This window comes from Ochotona curzoniae, unplaced genomic scaffold, assembly GCF_017591425.1.
Source record: "Ochotona curzoniae isolate NIBS_2020 unplaced genomic scaffold, NIBS_Ocur_1.0 scaffold_3835, whole genome shotgun sequence".
Classification (NCBI taxonomy): domain Eukaryota; kingdom Metazoa; phylum Chordata; class Mammalia; order Lagomorpha; family Ochotonidae; genus Ochotona; species Ochotona curzoniae.
In genome coordinates, this window is record NW_024467114.1 from 7,849,512 (window position 1) to 7,869,133 (window position 19,622).

Genomic DNA, 19,622 nt, shown 5'->3' on the forward strand with positions numbered 1-19,622 from the left:
ATGCTTTTCACAGATTTTTATGATAATCAAATGTGTCATTGTTAGAGACTGCCTGGTTCTCTGATGTTCAGGCAAGACCCTAAAGACATGAAGATGCGTTGCTGGAGAGTCTGTCATGATTGCTCTTGTTTAACTCTTGTGAGCTATTAGAATTCCCAATAAAAGCAAACAAACAAACAGACAAAACGATGTTGTGAATCATAGCTTTGCCAGAGTTGTCAACAAGAGGGGCACCTGCTGGACAGCTCATGTGAATCCATATGATTTCAGCTGGAGTTTGTTTTGAAGTTTGTTGAAGTTTTCAGTTGATACCCTCTGCTCTTCTCTGCTGACACGTGGATGTGACATTTATCATTCTGGCCTTGCTATTTTTGTTGTTGTTGTTCTGTGGCTGTGCTGACGTATGTTTGCCACAAAGTTATGCCTTATTGTAAATTTTTTTCCGTATACTTCAAGTTAGAAAGACATGGTTTGTTTTGTTTGTTTGTTTGTTTTTTTCCCTTGACCCAGCATACTGATAATAGGAGCCTGGCCTCACAGGCATATCATGTGATATATTAAAAAAAAAACTACATTAATTTCCTGTTGCATGTGAACTATTCTAAAACTTAGCGTTTGATTATTTTCGTTTCTGTCGGCGCAGAAGCCAGGTGCTCCCTAGCTGGTGCCTTGAACTCAGGCTGTGTCATGATGCTACAGTGGAGCATTGGGCTGGGACTTGAAGGTTCATTCATTTGTATGTTTACATATGTTAGCCCTTCTGCACATGTGCCTGTCCACGGGGCTTCTTTGTGATGTGACAGCTGGCTTTCCTCATGGCTAGAGAGGAAATAAGGAGACCAGAACACTGACGTAGAAGCTGCAGTGTGTCCATACTGTCTACTCAGAAGTGCTGTGGTTGGTTTCTGCTATATTCTTGGATACATGTTGACAAGTGCAGTTTATCCCTAAGAGATGGGAATTCAGTGGGCTTATATATATCATTATGTGGGAATATGAGAGAGAGACTGACTAACTTGATAGCCAGGACTGGAGCACCATGGCCAGGGGCTGAAGGCTCGGTTCAGGTCTCCCACATGTGACAGGGACCCAACCACTTGAGTTATTAGCTTGCTGCCTGCGAGAGTCATGTGCTAGCAGGTTACTGGCCTCAGGACTGAGGCCCAGATACTCTGACACGGAACCCAGATATCCTAAGCAATGTCCTAACCAAATTCCAGATATCTGCCATGACACCTGTGTAAGATATTAAGCCAATATTGCATTCCTGAGATTAATACTACATTGCTGTGATTCATCATCATTGTAATATGTTATTTGGATTGTTTGTTTAGAATGGATCAATAATTTTTTGCATCTGTGTCCATAAGAGAAATTGATTCGACCTTTTCTTATAATGTCTCACCTGCTTTTGCCGATGGGATGTTGCTGGTTGTATATAACGAAGTGCGCATTGAGTGGATCCTCCTTTGTGACACTTTACAAGGATATCTGTTCAACTGATGTTACTTCTGAAATGTGGTTTTCTTCAACAGAGGTGCTGTTTGTTCCTGCCATTTTGTTGTAAGGTTTTGAGCACAAATTGTTTCTTTACCACACATGGGCGTATTGAGGCTCTCCGTTTGTTCCCAAGTGGCCTGTGGTCGTTTTTGTCTTTCAGTGTGCTTGTTGATTTTTCTCTGAGTTGCTGCATTTACTGGTGCACTGCTGTCTATTACATGTAGAATTTATTGGGATGTCGCTTTCCTGAGTCCTCTTAAAATTTTAAAGTTTTTCCTTATCAATCTGGCTGGAGGTTTATCAGTTCTTTGTTGATCTTCTCTGCAAACAAGATGTTGACTTAATTGGTTTTCTTGGATGATCTGTTTTCTGCTTCATTTGTCTCCCCTGACACGTACTCATTGTTTCAGTCTTCTACGTGGGGCTTTGCTTGCTGAGGTCGTTGCTTTGAGGCGCATCTGTATGCATTTAATACCATAAACTTTAACATACCTACATATGATTCTCATGTTTTGTTATTTTAAAAGTCACTAGTTTCATTTTATTGGAGACAGAGACAGAAAGGAAGACAGGAGAGATCTTTCATCTGTTGCTTTCCTTCCTGAGTGAATTCAGCAGGTAGGGCTGGGACAGGCCAGAACTCAGTGTCATTGTCAGTTCTCCTGTGTAGGTGGAAAGGACCTAGGTATTTGAACCATTTTCTGCTACTTCCCAGACTGCATTGACAAGACCCAGGGTCAGAAGTAGAGGAATTGAGACCAGATTCAGGCTGCCTGATGTAGGAGGTGGGCATCCCAACTGGTGACTTAAATCCTTGTCATCAGAATTTCTGCCCCTCTTCTGTGTTTTCATTTAGTCCAAGATGCTTTTGAATTACCTTCTTGTATGATTTAATTAGCCAGTATTTTCTGTCATATTTATCTTTTCACATATCTTTTTCCATCTCTTAGTTTTGAGCAATTTGGTTTTGATGTGCTTGCATCTATCTTGCTTTGAATTTCTTGTGTTTGGGGTTTCTTGGCTGCTCGGGTCCATGTGTTTATGCTCTGGTTGCCTCAGTGGCATGGATGCTTTCTGTTCTGTTGCTTTCCCATAACTCCTTAAAATGCTGAGAACAGATCACCTATTTGTGATATGTTGTTAGTATTTGCTCATGTGTTGAATATTCTTCATTATTTCCTTTTTGCTTTCAATTTTACTTTACTATACCTAATATAAATTGACAGAGTGCCTGTAAAATATTTCTGGAGTACAGTGTACATATCGAGGCCTGTATACAGTGTTTACTGATCAAATCAGGGAAATTGGCGTATCAGTTATCTCAAACACTGTGCAGTTTCTTCCCGTTGGAGACATTAGGCTTGTTTGCCTAGCTACCTGAAATATATATTTAATTATTGTCAACCGCAGTTACCCTGTGGTAATGTCGTGGGCAGCTTTGTGGTATGCTAGAAGGTATAATCAAATGCTTCTCGTTTGATTTAATATTCAGCCAGTGCTTGGTAGTTAGGACAGAGTTGATGCCTCCTAATAGTTAATTATTTTTTTGTTTTGAAAACTTTAAGGGACTTAATTTATATACTTTTCTGCCTAAGGTATTTTTTTTTAAATGTCTAAGCATGTGGATTATATAATTCGAGCAGGAGTCTTTAACTTGACCCACGGAATTGCGTGTGTCTGGAGGGATTTGATGGCAGCACTTGGCTGTGATCCCTCACATGCCTCTTGTGCTCACCCATCGCGTCTGTGTCTGTTGATGTCTGTACCATTCTGTATTGATTACTATGTGCAGAAGCATTTATTCCCCATATAGAATCATCCTTCACACTATTTAGAAGTGGTATTTTTACTTGAAAAAGTACACATTTGTCTTCAGTATTTTCTGTTTTCTAGCCACGTAGACAAGAAGAAAGAATATTCTAAACAGAATTTAATTTATTGTTACTTGTCTGTAGCGAAGGAATTAGAAATCTAGTTGTGCATGAAGGCTGGAGGCCTTGGAGCTTTTGTTTATATTTCTTTCCTGAAAAGAGCTAATTGTTATTATCTTGCATGATACAGTTTTGTCGGTTTACAGCCTCTGTCAGCTGTGTACATGAAGGCACAGCACAGTGTCAATAGGATTAGTAACGTTTCTTCTAAAAAAACAGGTTAGTTGTTACCCAACTTCCTGATGACTCAGAAATAATCCACTTGCAGTCAGTCAAACAGGACAGTGTCCAAGAGCCACATGCTAGTTGCAGTAGTTTAGGCCTTACAGTTCTCATTTTAGAAATAGTTTTTTTAGACATCAGTGAGCATAAATACAATGATTTCAGGTGAGTTTTCCTATTGTGATGCCGTGTGAACTTTTTAGATGTTTTCCTGAATTTAAAATTGGCACCATTTCTGGAATAATAAATCTACGTGTTTAATGATACTTAAGTTTTAGTGGAGAATTCTACATTTAATTTCTTTCATTTGCAGATATGTGTCACAAAGATGTCTACACGGAACTGCCAGGGAATGGACTCTGTGATCAAACCCCTGGACACAATTCCTGAGGACAAAAAAGTCAGGGTTCAGAGGACACAGAGCACTTTCGACCCCTTCGAGAAACCTACGAATCAAGTGAAGAGGGTGCATTCCGAGAACAATGCTTGCATTAACTTCAAGTCCTCCTCTGCCGGCAAGGAGTCTCCGAAAGTTAGGCGGCACTCCAGCCCCAGCTCGGTGAGTGCCATCCTGCTTGGTCCCTGAGTGCACGAGGGAAGGTGGTGCAACCTGTGGCTCATAGGCATGAAAAGTTGTTCTCTCCCGGGAGGGCATAATGTTTTTTTGGGGGGGAGAGAGAAAGCAGTATGAAGACTTTTTTTTTTCATCAGCACTCAGCAAAGAAATTAATAAGAGGATTTGACTTTATTGAAAAATAAAACAAATTTTTTTCTAGTTGCTTCCAGTAAGAAAATTTTATTATAATTAAAAATCCTTTGTATTTCAGTCACTTGGAGACAACTATTGAACTTCATTGCGTGTTAGCATAGTTTTGAAATTGACAAATTCACCAAGAACTTTGTTCAAGAAGAAATGGAAGGAATTTGTTCACTTGTGGTATTCTAGTTGGTTCTGAGCGTAAATATATTTTGTACATTTATTTATTTGTTGGAAAGGCAGAGTTTACACAGAGAGAAGGGGAGTCAAATACAAACACTGCGTCCACGGTTCACCCCCCACGTGACTGTAGCACCTGGAGCTGAGCAGGCCTGTGCTGGGAACCAGGAGCTTCTTCTGGGTCTCCCATGTGTGGTAGAGGCCAAAGACCTTGGGCTTTCTTCTTTTGCTTTCCCAGACAAAAGAAGTCCTAAAGTAGCTAGGACTTGAACCAGCACCCATATGAGATGTCAGCCAGCACCTTACCATAAGTATTTGAAAAGGCAAGAGCTAGAAATTAAAACTCATCTTTTTTCAAGTTATTCTATTAAAAATCTTTTGGAGGGAGGGAGAGAAAGAGAAAGAGAGAGAATAAGTATTTTTAAAACATGAATTCACACCTGGATTATTTAAGAAAAGGATGGGAATCATCTGAAACAGATCTTAATCCAGTGGTCTACACCACCTGACCCTCACACACACATCTGCTCCTCCATCGTTGCTGTTGAAATTCTCCGTGTTGATCCAGCCTGGGCTAGCTGATGACCACACCTGCTGATGTGAGCGTTCTGCCATTGCCTCTCTGAGAACTTTCTCTTCTCCTTTTCGTTTTTGTGTTAAATTCCTTTATTTTTTCCTGGATTGCATGTCATCTTGGTTTATTTTACTGTGTTGTGGTAGCACATATTCCAACAGTGAGATGGGAAGTTGGGAATTCATGTGTTTGACCATGGCTTTATTCATATTCAATATTAATATGTTTTGGGTATGATTCTAGTTTAGATTCCAGTTTTTCTTAGACTTTTGATGTTTAATTGATTTTTAGGATCTCATATTCTTAATGAAAGCCAAGATTGTTTTTAATTACTTTTTTCCATTGAGTAACTGCTTACGGCCTAGTTTCCCCTGCTTTTTGTTTAGTTGTTTTTGGTCTTTTATTGTTTTTTTAGTTTCAGCTTTACAATACAAACTTTGTAAGGTAGTAGTACATTGAGTTTCCCCACACACCTGTCACCCTATCTCCTTTTTTAGCCATCTTGGTCACATTCCGATGTGACATACCCAACTTCCCTGCCTTTTTAAAAGTTCATCCTTTTATCCTTCCCACCTCTCTCAGCCTCTAATAGCCAGCATTCTGTTTGCAAATAGCACTTTCAAAGATTTTTGTTTTTATCTCTATGGATTTTCTTGGTATTCATTAGGATTGGTTGGCTTTTGAAATTCATTTCTTTTAACTTTGGAGAGAATTCTTTTTAATAATTATTAATTTTTTTCCCATTGACTCTGCCATGACCAGTGCAGCATGACCACAGTTAGAGAGGGAGATGTGCAATTGAGAAAGTAAGAAATGAGGTAGACACAGGATAGAGACTGTAAAAGTGGAGACACCAGAGTGAAGCCCCCTTCTCTAAGGAACGAGAGTGATCTGGAAGACTCACTCCTGGCTCTTACTGAATTGCCTAGGGACTCAAATGACAAGAATTGATGTAGAACAGACTTTAAAACCTGCATCCTGTGTGGATGGTCAGCAGCCAATACTTGATAATCAGGAAGCAACAATGCGGCCCAAGGTCAGAAGGCAGTATATGACGGTGTCAAGGATATCTCAAAGTGCACAGTTCTGTGGCTTTGAACCCTTGCCCAGCTGTGGGTCCTTGCCTGCAGGCCTCAGCCTTGGCCTTCGGCTTTTGCCCATCCACAGACCATTGCCCAGCTAAAGACCATTGACTTTGGTTTTTGACACCAAGAGTCTGTGAACTCAAGATTCCAGGCCCCGTCTGTTATGTTTTTTACAAAGTGCCTTTTTTGTTAGGTGCATATCAGATTAGACAGCAGGGTTGAATTGATATTCTGATTTTATTTATTGTCTTTTTTCTACATTTTAATTTTAACCTTTCAGTTAAATTTTTACTTATAGTAACATCTGTTTCCATATGCGCTTTCTTATTTTTTGAATGTGCTTTGAAAAATAATTTTTTCTCAATGATTTTGTTTTTCTGAGAATGTTTTATGTTCAGTTGGGGAAATTTTGAAGTTGCTTTTTTTCTTTGACATGCTCTCTCTCGGTTATCTGTCTCTGAGTTTCCTTTGAGTTTCCTGTTTCTGTTTGTTTGCTTTTGTTTCTGCCTTGCCTGTTGAGATTGTTTGCCATTCCCATTGGTGAAAGCTGCTGGCTGTCAATTTATGAGAAATGTGCTACAAGCTGACTGGCACCTCTTTCTGCCTGGGTGCCTTGTCAGTTGGTAGGCTTCAGCATAGGAATATTGATGGAAATCTAGTTACTTCATAGAAATATTCTCATATGGCAGTATCTCTTCATTTTTTTAACCCCTTGTTTGGATAATTCTTTCAAAGCATATCTATTGATCTATTTTATTTGATAGTATTTTTAAAACTTGAATTGATGCATAGTAAGTGCACAGCTTCATAGGCTAGCGCATGATGCCTCAGTGCCTGCGTGCATTGCGCAATGTCTGTCTGCTCAGGCCTTTCTCATTTCTTTAACAGAATTCTTCTGGAGCTTTTATTTTTTTTAGAAGACAAGTCGTGTGCAGTTTTTGACATGTAAGTCTAGCTGCTGTTCTTCTGAGATGACCGAAAAGGTGCTGAGTACCTCCTGCTTTGGTCTTATGCCTTTCTTTTAGTTTCTTTTTTTTTTTTTTAATGCTTTTTTTCCATGCAGTAGAGCTCTTCAGAAAATAAGCCTGTGCTGGAAAGGGGCTAGCAGCTAGCCCACCTCCCTGGGAGATTCCAGGGGAAGCAGCATCGTCTGTGAGAGCATTGCAGGTGGACACTTCCTTGTTGGGCTCAACTGATCCTTATGCTCCGGTCCTTGAGTTTTCTGAGATTCTGAAGTAAGAGCCATCTTTATCTGTGGTTGGCTTAGACCTCTGGGTATTTAGATATCAAGCTTTCTTGATGTGTCCTGGTCACTTGTCTTCCTTCTCTTATTGCCACCATTCTAGTGTGGGTTGGTAAAGAAGTCAGAAAAAATTGTGTTCAGCGCATTTAAGTGGGAGCTTCTGCTGTTTGTATCTTATTCTACTGTTAACTTCTAGTTTGTTAAGTAGTTCACATACTGTTTCCTGACTTTCACCTTGGGCTAACGTTTTCCGGTTGAATGAGTGGCTGTTTCACTTATTTGTAATTTTTACTTTCTTTATGCCCTGAAAAAGCCTATTTTTTTTTTTAATTAGCAAACTGGAAATAGTTTGTTTCTCTTTCAGAGGGATGCCACAGGTTTGTTACTTTTCTTGTTTTCTCTCCTTTCTTCTTTTTTTTCCTTTGAGTCCTTTTTACCTGTTGGCTTTTTGTTCTCTCTTTTTGAGCTAGAAAGGGGTATTTTATTACATCCTCCTTTTTGTGGAAGTAGTTTCTACTGAGTTGGGCAGAAACTGGATACAGTAGCACCTTTTGTGTCACATTGACCTGCCGTGCCACAGTGTATGAGTTGGGTACCGTCGTTCTCATGGCTGAGCACATGAACTTGATCTGTACAGGTTTTGTCACCTTTAAGAGGTTCCCAGGCTGTAACAGTAGTTGGTAAATGCCAACAGATTCGTTTCATTGAAGGATCCCTAGGACCAGTGTTGTATCTTTGTTTTTATTTTTTCGTATAGTAGTTATCTTGACTGGGTTCTGAGAGTTAAGAAGAAGGAAGAGGGGACACAGAAGTGGCGCTGCAGCCACAATTTTAATGAAGAAAGCATTGTTTCTTAGCAGTGCCCTGGTAGAAACTTAAATACTTTGTTTTCTCAAATGTGTAGCTGCTTGTGTGCTGTTCCCATTTGGGGACATTTACTTAGAAGCAGTGGCCGAAATCATGGACCAGGACTGTCTTGACTTCAGTGGCCAGCATGCTGCTGTATCTTTACTGGATTTTCCAAGCACATTTTAAAATTCAGGTAAAATGTGCAGAGTGACTTTCTTAGGTTTGCATAGCTCAAGGGGGTGTTTGATCCTGCTCACTAATGCAGTTCTTTTTGAGTCCTTACTTTGGCCAGCTAGTCTTAGAGGGAGTGTTGGATATTGTTCCTTTTTGTTCCTTTTCCTTTTACCACTTCCCCACGGTAGCCCTGCCCTCCAATAGCTCCAGCTATTGGAAGTATAGTTGGAGCCCGTCTGGGTTAACCCTGTTGACAAGGGATTTCCTTGAGTTGTACAGTCATAAGATGATTGTAAAGAGAGCTTATTTTCAGAAATTCATGTTTAAGGTTAAGATCCTCTGTATGTCACACAAACTGCCTCACATTTAGCTCTTTGTACTACTGTGAAAATCTGTATTCCAGAATCGATGAAACTAACTGGGAACAAGAAGGAAGGAACACACTTGCAGCTCTTACTGCAGTTCTCAGATGCGTTCCTTCGAGGGGGATGGCCGTGGTTCTCTCAGCATTGTGCACATCTTGTGGGAGTCAACAGTTCGCACATAGAATCCAGTCCCCCTTGTTGGGTTGGCGTTGGATTCATACTCTTATCCAGCACCTGTTCTAAAACTCTCCAAAAGCTGTTACATTTCAACTGTGGCATGATTGAGGTGTTTTGGAAATAAAAGCCAAATGTTTTTATATAATAATCAGTCAAAGCTAGTCTGACTTTTAATTCTTGTTACTAATATTCCATAGTTGTATTTAAGGTCCTCCTCGTCTATCTTCACATCCCATTTTCACATCTGTACTCCGTAACATAGTAAAGAGGTGACTCTTAAGTGTTTGTTTATTGTGGGTAAAGGGAGCTTCCATAATATTCAGCAAGATTGTTATTAGTGAGGTTTAAAATCAAATCAATGTGGTTGGTGTGAAGTGATGGACATTCTTGTAGCATATCATGGTATCATTGTAATGAATGTTGAGGCATACTCCTATAATTTATAAAAATGCAGCTCAGAAACCCATCCCTGCTTGTAGGATGAGACTTTCCAATAGGAGGTGGACCTGAGCATAATTAATATCTTAGGATTTCTATGGAATATTTTACCAATATATGGTAATGGTAAACAAAATAGGTTCTTGATTCCAGTGAACTTGGTTTGAATTCCAGTTTTGGTGGTGATTAGGTTTTTAGAAGGTTCATTTATTTTCTCAAATATTAAATTCTTCCTGTTCAAATGAGGACAGAACCAGCCTCACAGTAGATGACTTCTAGGAAATGTAAAGTGGTGATTGACTCAAATCCCGGCACACAGTATGTCTCTGTCACCTCGTTGTTGTTTGTTTTACAAGTGCCAGGAACACTTTGTTCACGGCAGGGCTGTGCAAGGCTCTGGAACACCCTCCCCGGGGCTGGGTGACAGACACTTCAGCTGGAGCAGCACCTGTTCTTTGCCCTCGTTACCCGTGCCAATGTTCCCCTCCACTGGTGCAGATAATCACTGCTCCCCTTCACTTTTATGCTGTTTTTTTTTTAAGAAATGTATTAATGTTATCTTGTTAACTACCCCATCTCGGTACAGATCACTGTGTTAGCAGTCACTGGTTATTCCTCTTTTTTATACTGAAGTTTTCAGTGCTTCCCCAGCCCTGCACTTTTACTAGGGAAGTGTTAAGCCAAGAGGAGTTCTCCTGTCAAATCGATTTTTCATCTAGCCATGCACCTGATATCAAAGGTAATGTTTGGAGTTGACTGTACCTTGGTTTGATGTGGCATGTTTATTGAAATGTGATGATTTAATAACGGTAAAAGAAAAAAAGGCAAGTGGAAGGCCTGTATTTTATTTAACAAAATAGGACTTCTCCCACTGAATTATTTGCAGTTTGCTCATTTGATGGGAAGGACTTTATCATTGGTCTCTTAAAAGCCTTGGCATTTGGATTCCTTATTTATACACACAGTAATTACAGATCAGAGCATTTCCGTGTGCTTAGAATTGGAGACTGACTTTACTGGAGTCAAAGTCTTGCAGCTCAGACTTTGTCCGAGAGATGATATGTTCCACAGGCCTGTCCTTTTAGAGAAGAATTACACGCTTTGAGTGCTTCTAATTGTGGGGTGCGCATGATTGATCCACACAGCACACCGTTTCCCCACGGTGTCCACATGCTGGTTTCACAGGGCAAATAACATTGGTTGTTTTACCACCAAGTATGGCAAAGTACTAATTTACTGCTGTTGCACTGTTAACAGAATATGTTTAACCATAGAAGTTAATGCATTTAAATTCATTTAAGTAGATGAATAGATGGCATTGTACCATTATTACCTTCTCGTATTTGGAGAATAAATGAAGGTTATTTTTGTGTGAAGAATGCCCTCATTGTTTTTAAAATCTAATCAAATGAGTCTTGTCATGCAGTGTTAAAATTATGAAAGATGCTCTTGCATATAAGGTGATTTTTGGTGGTGAAATTTATCAATTTTTTTTAAAGATTTATTTATTTGTCTTGGAAAGTCAGATATACAGAGAGGAAGAGAGACAGAGATTAAGATTTTCTGTCTGCTGATTCGCTTCCCAAGTGAGCGTGATGTCCAGAGGTGAGCGATCTGAGCCAAGAGTTTCTTCCCACATGGGTGCAGGGTCCCAAGGCTCTGGGCCGTCCTCAACTGCTTTCCCAGGCCACAAGCAGGGAGCTGGATGGGAAGCAGGGCTGCCAGGTTTAGAACTGGTGCCCATATGGAAGCCTGGCTCATGCAAGGTGAAGACTTTAGCTGCTAGGCTACCACACTGGGCCTGAAATATGTCAGTTTTAGAAAATTTGTGCATTTCCAGGAAGCAGAAATGCTGACTTCTTCTGAGGACTCTGTTTTGTGCTTACCGTAAATCTGCTTTCGCAGCTTGTCTCCTGTTAGGAGCGCTAAGGTCATTTTCTGCTGCTACTTTTTTCTTTAATGCAGATTAGATTCATTCTTAAAGGAGCACCAAAGCAAACACATAGATCTCTCCTTTTGATTTTAAATAATTTAGAGTGGAACTGTGAACACAATATTTTCCCCATTGAAGATCATTTTATACTGAAGTTTAATGTAGGTTTTTAAATTTCTATTTAAATCATGGACTCCGGAGGATGATGGTAAAGTGTGACATTCGCAAGCTGTTTCCTGGTGATGAAAAATGCACGAGAACATAACCCACACAGGACTAGTCAGGTGACTTTGAATATAACTTTCCATTAAAGTTCCTTGACTCAAGGTAGCACATGGTCAACATCTCCCATGTTTTTTAGAAAAAAAAAGATGGTCCTATATGAATGCAATGCTTAAAGAGCTCGAAGGACATACATATTATTGCAATGCATGTTTTAACTCACGTGCAAGCTTGTTAAATCTCAGGAAAAACAGCTTTACAGCATTGCCTCTTTTTATCCTTCGTTCTTGCCTGAATTAATTATGTTTGATTGTTCTGCCCACCTCCTTACCTGTCTGCCTGCCTTGTTATGACCTGGATTATGTTTCTCTGTGATTCCTCTATTGAAGTCCCAGCCCTCCTCATCTCACAGAAGCGTGCAGATAAGGTCTTTAAAGAGGTGGTGAAAATACAGACAGGGTTGGATGTGGCTCTGCTGAAGTCAGAGGGTGAAACCTTAAGGCAGGGCTGCACTTCCCACAGGGACCACTGTGAAGGCACTGAGAGGGTGGCCACCTGCAAGCCAAGGATTGAAACCAGGCTGGCCAACAGTTTGATGTCACAATTCTGGTTTCCAGAAGTATGAGAAAATAAATGTTATCATTGAAGCCACATGGTTATGTTATGGGACCACCACCAAATCTGAATGTTAATATGTATACACATTAATATCAAGGAAACCCTTGTCATTTAGTTAATATGATGTCTTTTTCTTAAAGATTTTTATTGTAAAGTCAAATATACAGAGAGGAGGAGAGACAGGAAGATCTTCTGTTCAGTGATTCCCTCCCCATGTGACTAGAACAGCTAGAGCTGCGGCGATCAAAAGCCAGGAGTCAGGAACTTCTTCCGGGTCTCTCATGCAGCTGTCCTCAACTGCTTTCCCAGCCCACAAGCAGGGAACTGGATGGAAAGTAGGGCTGCCAGGATTAGAACTGGTGCCCACATGGATCCTGGTGCATTCAAAGAGAGGACTTTAGCTGCTAGGCTACTGTGCTGGGCCCAACATGTTGTGTTAAAACATCATTAATCACGAAGTTGTGTTGCTATATTTTTTCTGAAACTGAATGCTGAATAGAAGCAGATTAAGTATATGCTTGTTTTCTGAGGAATATAATCATCTAATTAAGACTCAATATATGGACTTGGGCAAGTCAGTTTTACTGGGAGGTTTTCATATTTATTGATTTATATTAGTTGATGTCAAAACTGTTACGTAGCTCTAGGAGGTTTGATTTTTTTCTGAAAGTAATGCTTATATTTATTTTCTATTTCATTACAAAATTGGCAGTGTGTAGTCATAGGGCCTGAGGAGGAACCGACTTCTTCCTTCAACACTATCAGTAGGAAATGAACTGTAGTGTCCAAATTGGTTGGAAGCGGAGCATCTGGGACTTGAACTGGCACCCTTGTGGGATGTCAGCTTTGAAGGTGATAACTTTACCCTGTAAACTACAACACTGAAAACCCACTAGTGGCTCCTAAGTAGGGGAGATTAGGAGATTCATTATGTTCTTGGATTTGAAAGTAGTAAGTCAGATGCTTCCCCATGAAATACAAGGTTTGTTATAACTTTCTGTAAAATGGTCTTTATTTGTGGAGTACATGTGAACCTAGCCATCTCTGACACCTGCCTCACACATCAAGTGCTCTGGCTTCTGTCTACAACTTCCTGCCAGTGTAGGAATTGAGTTCGTGACTGGTGGCTTAGCTCCAGTGCTGGAATTAAAGGTATGAAACCCAGGATGGGAGCTCTTTGCTTCTCTTTGTTCTGTTTCTGTAACCTTCAATTTCAAATTTTAAAAAATTTAAATCTTCATTAAGTTAGGGACTTTGTTTCTAGATTATGTGATTTTTCTTAGATGCATTTGAGATGTATATTGAGTGTTCAAATATTTGTATACAAGAACCATCCATGGTATTTGAGGTTAATCAGTGAAAAGAACAGATCTGCCCTTGTAATCATGGTTTCATTTGGATTTCTAAGATCTGTTTGGTTCTCTTTTAAATGAGACTTTCTGGATAATCATCTGTTTCAATGTTCTTACAGTGTTTGGGTTTTTTGGCCATGCTTCATTTCCATGTCTTGCATTACTGTTATTTTACTTTTATTCTTTTATTTAAAAAAATGAAGGTGTAAAATGTTATGTACTTGTGGCATAATATGTAATGTTTTAATACATGTAGAAATTGTGTGATGTCTAATTAGTGTAAATATACCTGTTGCTTTAAACACTTAACATTTATTTTGATGAGAACATCAAAAATTCATCCCTCCCTTTTTTTGCCTTGTTTTTTTTTTTTTTTTGGAAGAGAAACATACAGAACTTACTGTAGGTACCCTCATACCTAATGGAGCCCAGATTTTTGATTCTGGTATAGCTAATGCTCAGTATCTGTTAGTCTTTTCTCAGTGTTACTTTTAATTCCTATGCAATCATCTTTTTTGTAAGACTCCAAATATGAGTGAGATCCTTGGTTACTTGTCTTTCTGAGGTTGGTAAGATTTCATTATTTTTGTGGTTGAATTATGCACCATTTAGTCATTCCTTAGTGGATGGACACAGGTTTTTTTTTTTTCCATCTCTTGTCTTCCATGAGTAATGCTACACTACATCTGGTAATCCGGGTTACTCTTCAACAGATGAATTTCATTTTCGTTGCATATAAATTCAGTGGTGGATTAGTTGAATCATATGGTAATTCTGGGTTTTTTAGGTTTTTTGTTTTTGCAGAAAGTTCCTGTTGTTTCCCACAATAGGTGTGAAAATGTACCTTCCTGCCAAGCAGGGTTTCTCTCTCCTCTACACCCTCATCTACACTTTCTGCCGCTAGCCTGTCCAGCTGAGGTGACATGGTGTCTCTCTCTGGTTTTGATTTGCATGGCCCTGATGATGACTGCTCTGAATACTTTTTCATGTACCTGTTGATCATTGGTAGGTCTTCTTTTGAAAACTGTTTAGTTCTGTTCATTTTATTTATTCTTTTAAAAGATTTATTTATTTTTATTGCAAAGTCAGATATACAGAGAGGAGGAGAGACAGGAAGATCTTTCGTCCAATGATTCATTCCCCAAGTGACCACAATGGCTGGTGCTGTGCTGTGCCAATCCAAAACCAGGAGCCAGGAGCCAGGAGCTTCCTCTAGGTCTCCCACGTAGATGCAGGGACCCAAGGCTTTGGGCCATCCTCGACTGCTTTCCCAGGCCACAAGCAGGGAACTGGTTGAGAAGCAGGGCCACTGGGATTAGAACCGATGACCACATGGGATCCCGGTGAGTGCAAGGCGAGGACTTTAACCACTATGCTATAGCATATCTGAGGTTTTTCAGAAATGATTTCAGTTTTGATTTTATATCCTCCATTTTTTTGACAATCATTTTTAACATACCTTATTTTTGTTATGTTTTCTTTAGTAACTGTGCAAAACAGGCACGGGTTAAGTCGTAGGGGAGAGCAGACATTTCTGATTTTCTGTGCTTTCCTGTTGGGTCTGTCTGTGTTCTACCCTCCTGTCCCAAATGGTGGTGGTGGTGGTGGTGGTGGTGGTGGTGGTGGTGGTGGTGGTGGTGGTGGTGGTGGTGGTGGGTGTGTTCTCCGCTCCCCCCCCCCCCCACGTTGATGCTCATCTCCACCTGGAACTTCCTGCTTTTTTTGCCTGATAGCCTTCTTTACATGCGGCAGCTTTTCTTGGGGAGTTTGGTTTGACCGACTTTCCTGCCTTCCTGGTTCCTCAAGATTTCCTATGGGGGCATAGCACCCTCCTGTCTTACTATAGTATCATTCTGTCTTACTAGGCTTGAAAGATACTTCTTTTCAGTCACTTTGTGGTTTTGTGGCTTGGAGGAGCACATATGTAGCATGTGCTTAATCTGATGCACAGATCCTTATCAACTGCGGGTCAGGACTATCACCTTCATGTTGAGTGTGTGTGTGCGTGTGCACGCGTGTGTGTGTGCGTGTGCACACGCATGTCCTTGCTAACTGGTACGAGAGTATAATCAGAAAAGCATTAAAACAAACTCAATAGTGAACTATTTCGTTTCTGTAGAAAATTCTTTTAGTAAACTTTAAAAATGGTTTATCTATAAAATACCAGCAATTTTTGAATGAATTAGGAACTTTCAACTGCGATCCCCTTTATAAGATGTGTTTAATTCCTTATTCTTTATTTTCTAGTATTTTTTGATATCACCCTTTTATAGTGTAATTAACACAAGAGATAATTATCCATTGAAGTAAGAGAGCAGTGTTTGACTCCCATGGAAATCAGCAATGCGTTTTTCTTACTCTCATATTTTAGAGTTGAGTACGAAAAAGATGAGGGGTTGGTTACTGCATTTTGGTCATTTTGTGTATAATCTTTGTCAGGGAAAAGTTATTTGGTTGCAAGTAAGGTTTAAAAGATGAGTTTACATAAGGATTCTATTTTGTATTAGTGACACATCTCATTATTGGCTTGAAGTATTACAAGAAGTTTTTGGAGGGGTACTTTTATTTGACTATTGCACTTTCATAATTTACAACAGGAATCAGAGTAAATATTTTCCACTATGTTACTCTGTTTTATAACTGCAATTCCATTATAGATTAAAGCCCTAATATAGTTTAGATTTCCCACTGTCCCTGCCCATGATTATAAAGGTAAAAACCATTGTAATTTCATGGGCTCAATGAACAATGGTGGTGGTTGGGATTTGACCCATGGGCCATTGTTTGCTGGTCCCTAATTTAGAAGAGTATGAAACAGCGTGGAAGATGTTTACCACCTGTTGAATTAAAGAAAACTTTATACAAGAACATGTATGGCGTAGAGATAAATCTGGAAGCAGGGGTATCAAAGGTGCTTCCATCGCCTGCCTCAGTTACATCGTGCAGAAATTTAATTCTACATGGTGTTCATTTGCGTTTTTCAGTTTAATACTGTTTGTTATATATTTTTAAAAGTTACATCAGGAAAAGGTTATTGAAAATGTGACCGAGGATCTGTGTAGTCCCAGTAGAATCCTGCTGTTTAGTATTAGTGTACTAGATATGATCTATTTTCTTTACCCTCTGCTTCATTTTTAGCCAACAAGTCCCAAATTTGGAAAAGCTGACTCATACGAAAAACTGGAAAAGCTAGGGGAAGGATCGTATGCTACAGTGTACAAAGGGAAAAGCAAGTAAGTCCATCTGTTTTTGCATCTTCTTAACCTGACATGTATCTTCTCTGTTAACCCTGAGTAATGGTGTGTCTATATTGTTTTCACTTAGTAGACTTTTCTCCTCTGAGAATTTAAAGAATTTTTTTGGATTAAGGAAGTGTTGATGGCAGTGGATCTGTTTGTCCCTGCTAGCAGACAGATTTACAAATATGCCCAACTCATCTTTTCTGTTTAACTTCTCTTCCTGAGTTTGTTTTCTATCTCAGTGGGTTTGGAACTTTATAATGAGAATTGATTTCCAAGTGAATTGTATGATTAACTTTTCCAGTAGGTTCAGTGTTAAGAATGAACCCTGATAATTCTGATAAGGAATGTGAGTATCCTTTTAGGTCAAAATGCCTTTTTCATGTGAATGCTTAAAAAAATTGTTACAGAGGAAGAGAAGGTTACCTGTGAAGAATACATGAACAAGAGAAGGAAATTTTTTAAACGCATAATTGGAAATTTTGACTGTGTGCTCATGGGGGTGGTATTTGGCCTCTTGGGAGTATAGTCATACTTTTGCTTATCCAGGAGCAGGGAACCATTTATTGCCAAGATACATTTGAATATTTATAACATTATTCGCAGGGCGTGCAAAATTATCAACTTAGAAATTAGCCTGCTACTGATTTATTGAATTTTGAAGCCTTCCTGTGATTGACCTGGCAAAGCCAGACCATATGGCTTTGTGGACTCAATGTGACCCGTGGACCAGATGTTCCATACCCTTGGTTTATGGTTTTTAATTTAGCAAGTTGAAAAATAATTCCTTATAAAGGAAGATATTGAAGTAAGAAAATGAAGAAATGCTGAATGTCAAAGTTAACTTTGAGATCTGTAAATATTTTAAAAATTCATTTTTTATTTGAATAAAACATCTATATGAATGAATTTACAATATGTGCTTAAAAAGATGGCTATTAATAACTTGATCCTGTTGCTTGAGAAGTATGGAATGTCAGGGTAATTATCTAAAGCATAAGGCTGATTTTTAGAAGGGATTATGTCCTAAGTTCTTATATTCTTTCCTAAACAAAATGATAGTATTCCATTGCATAAAATTCATTTTTACATTTATTAACATGATAACTATATTAAGCGGTTATTTTGTGCAAAATATGATACACTCTTTCAGTTAATTTTCTCTTGTGCCCTGTAAGACAGGTCCTAATTCTGTACTCTCCGTTGGACTAGTCAGGTGTCATGGAACTTTTGTCCACATCCACACAGGTGGTTAGTGGTAGAAACCATTCTTTTTGCTGTTACTCCATTCCTTTGCACAGTGCAAGGCCTTAGTCTGGGTCCTTGCTGAATATTGCAGTTGGTTCTCGCGTATGCTGTGACTTACTTCCGTTGTGACTCAAACAGAAACAAACACACTGTTTCCTTATAAGGAAACCAACCAAGCCCTTGGAAACGCCTGCCCGCAAAAGATGTGCTCTACTGATCACCAGCAAGAAGTTAATAACTCTATTAAATCTTTAACTTGAAGATTAATGTCAAAATTCTGGAGACAGTTGAATAATTATCGTGCTTGAATAAAAGAGAGATGTTCAAAGTACCCATGGCTGTGAAATGGATGCTCCCAGACAGTTGATAGTTTTCATTCCAGCAGGTTCTCAATTTATCTTGTCAGCATTTCCTGAGCAGATTCAAGCCTGCTAGTCACATGTACTGTTTAATTTCCTCCAGCTGAAGACGAAAGTCATTGCCCACTTACCTGCTTTGAGAAATGACAGGCGGCCTGGTTTGCTTACTTTAACGTGTCAAGGTCAGGCCAAAGAACAGGGCTTGAGAGCTGTTGGTGTGGCGAGTCCCCAAAGTCCTGCACAACTGAAATAGATGGCTCAGTTTTGGTGAGTGTTGCTCCATTAACCCCGAGGACTCCCCTGTGAGTGACAGCATCCCTGGACACATCCTCAGGCATAACCTTCGGCATCCCCTCACGGGCAGCTCTCGTCTCGCAGTAAAGCTGCCTGGTTGGCATTGGTGGAGTTTGCTGAGATTTCCATGAGTTGATATGCAGTGTCAAGTTTGGACTTTGTTGTAATCTTCATTGTATTAGTTTTCTTGGGCTGACATAACAGTGCAAACTATGTGGCTTGAACAATAGGAGCTTACTGCCCTGTGGTTTCATAGGCCATAAGTCAGTGGTCAGGGTGCCTGTTGAGGGAGCTAACTGGAGGAGTGGGAGGGAGAATGTGTGGCAGCCCTCTCCCTAAGCTCCTGGAGGCTGTCGGTAGGCCCTGGCAGCCTCGTCCTTGCTGGTTTGTGGATGCATCATTCCAGGTTGCCTTCATTTTCCCATATGTTTACTTGTCTGTCTCCATCCACGTTTCCCCTTGTAAGTGGGGCATCAGTTGTGTTGAGTTAGGAGCTATTCCAAACACCCATGTTAACCTGATGACTGCTATAACACAAGATGTGTTTTCAAGTCAGATTATGTTCTGGTGTGCCAGCGTTTAGAGCTCAGCATCTTTTTTTTGGATGATGCAATCTGATTCATGACCTTTTAATTTCAAAGCTCCCAAGTTTGACACAGCATTCACAACAGCATTCTTGCTGTGGCGTGTGTAAACTATGCTTGGTTTCATAGTTTTTATATGCTATAAGCAAAGGGTATTCCACCTGTCGGGATTTTGTTATGAATAATGATTTGGGGGTAGTTGTAGTTAGCTGGATTCTAATAGCTTCAAAGGGAAAAAGACATTAAAAAAATTACTCTTGAACTCTAAGTCTTACTCC

At 39.7% G+C, this 19,622-nt stretch overlaps 1 protein-coding gene across 1 annotated transcript in view; it reads left to right on the forward strand.

Moving 5' to 3' along the window:
- The window catches only part of CDK14 (cyclin dependent kinase 14), a 440,392-nt gene that overhangs the window by 106,632 nt on the left and 314,138 nt on the right, over positions 1 to 19,622 (forward strand). Inside the window, exons 3-4 of the mRNA XM_040964848.1 lie at positions 3,967 to 4,212; positions 16,759 to 16,853. Of these exons, the coding sequence (XP_040820782.1) occupies positions 3,967 to 4,212; positions 16,759 to 16,853 (341 nt within the window). The remainder of the gene's footprint in view (positions 1 to 3,966; positions 4,213 to 16,758; positions 16,854 to 19,622) is intronic.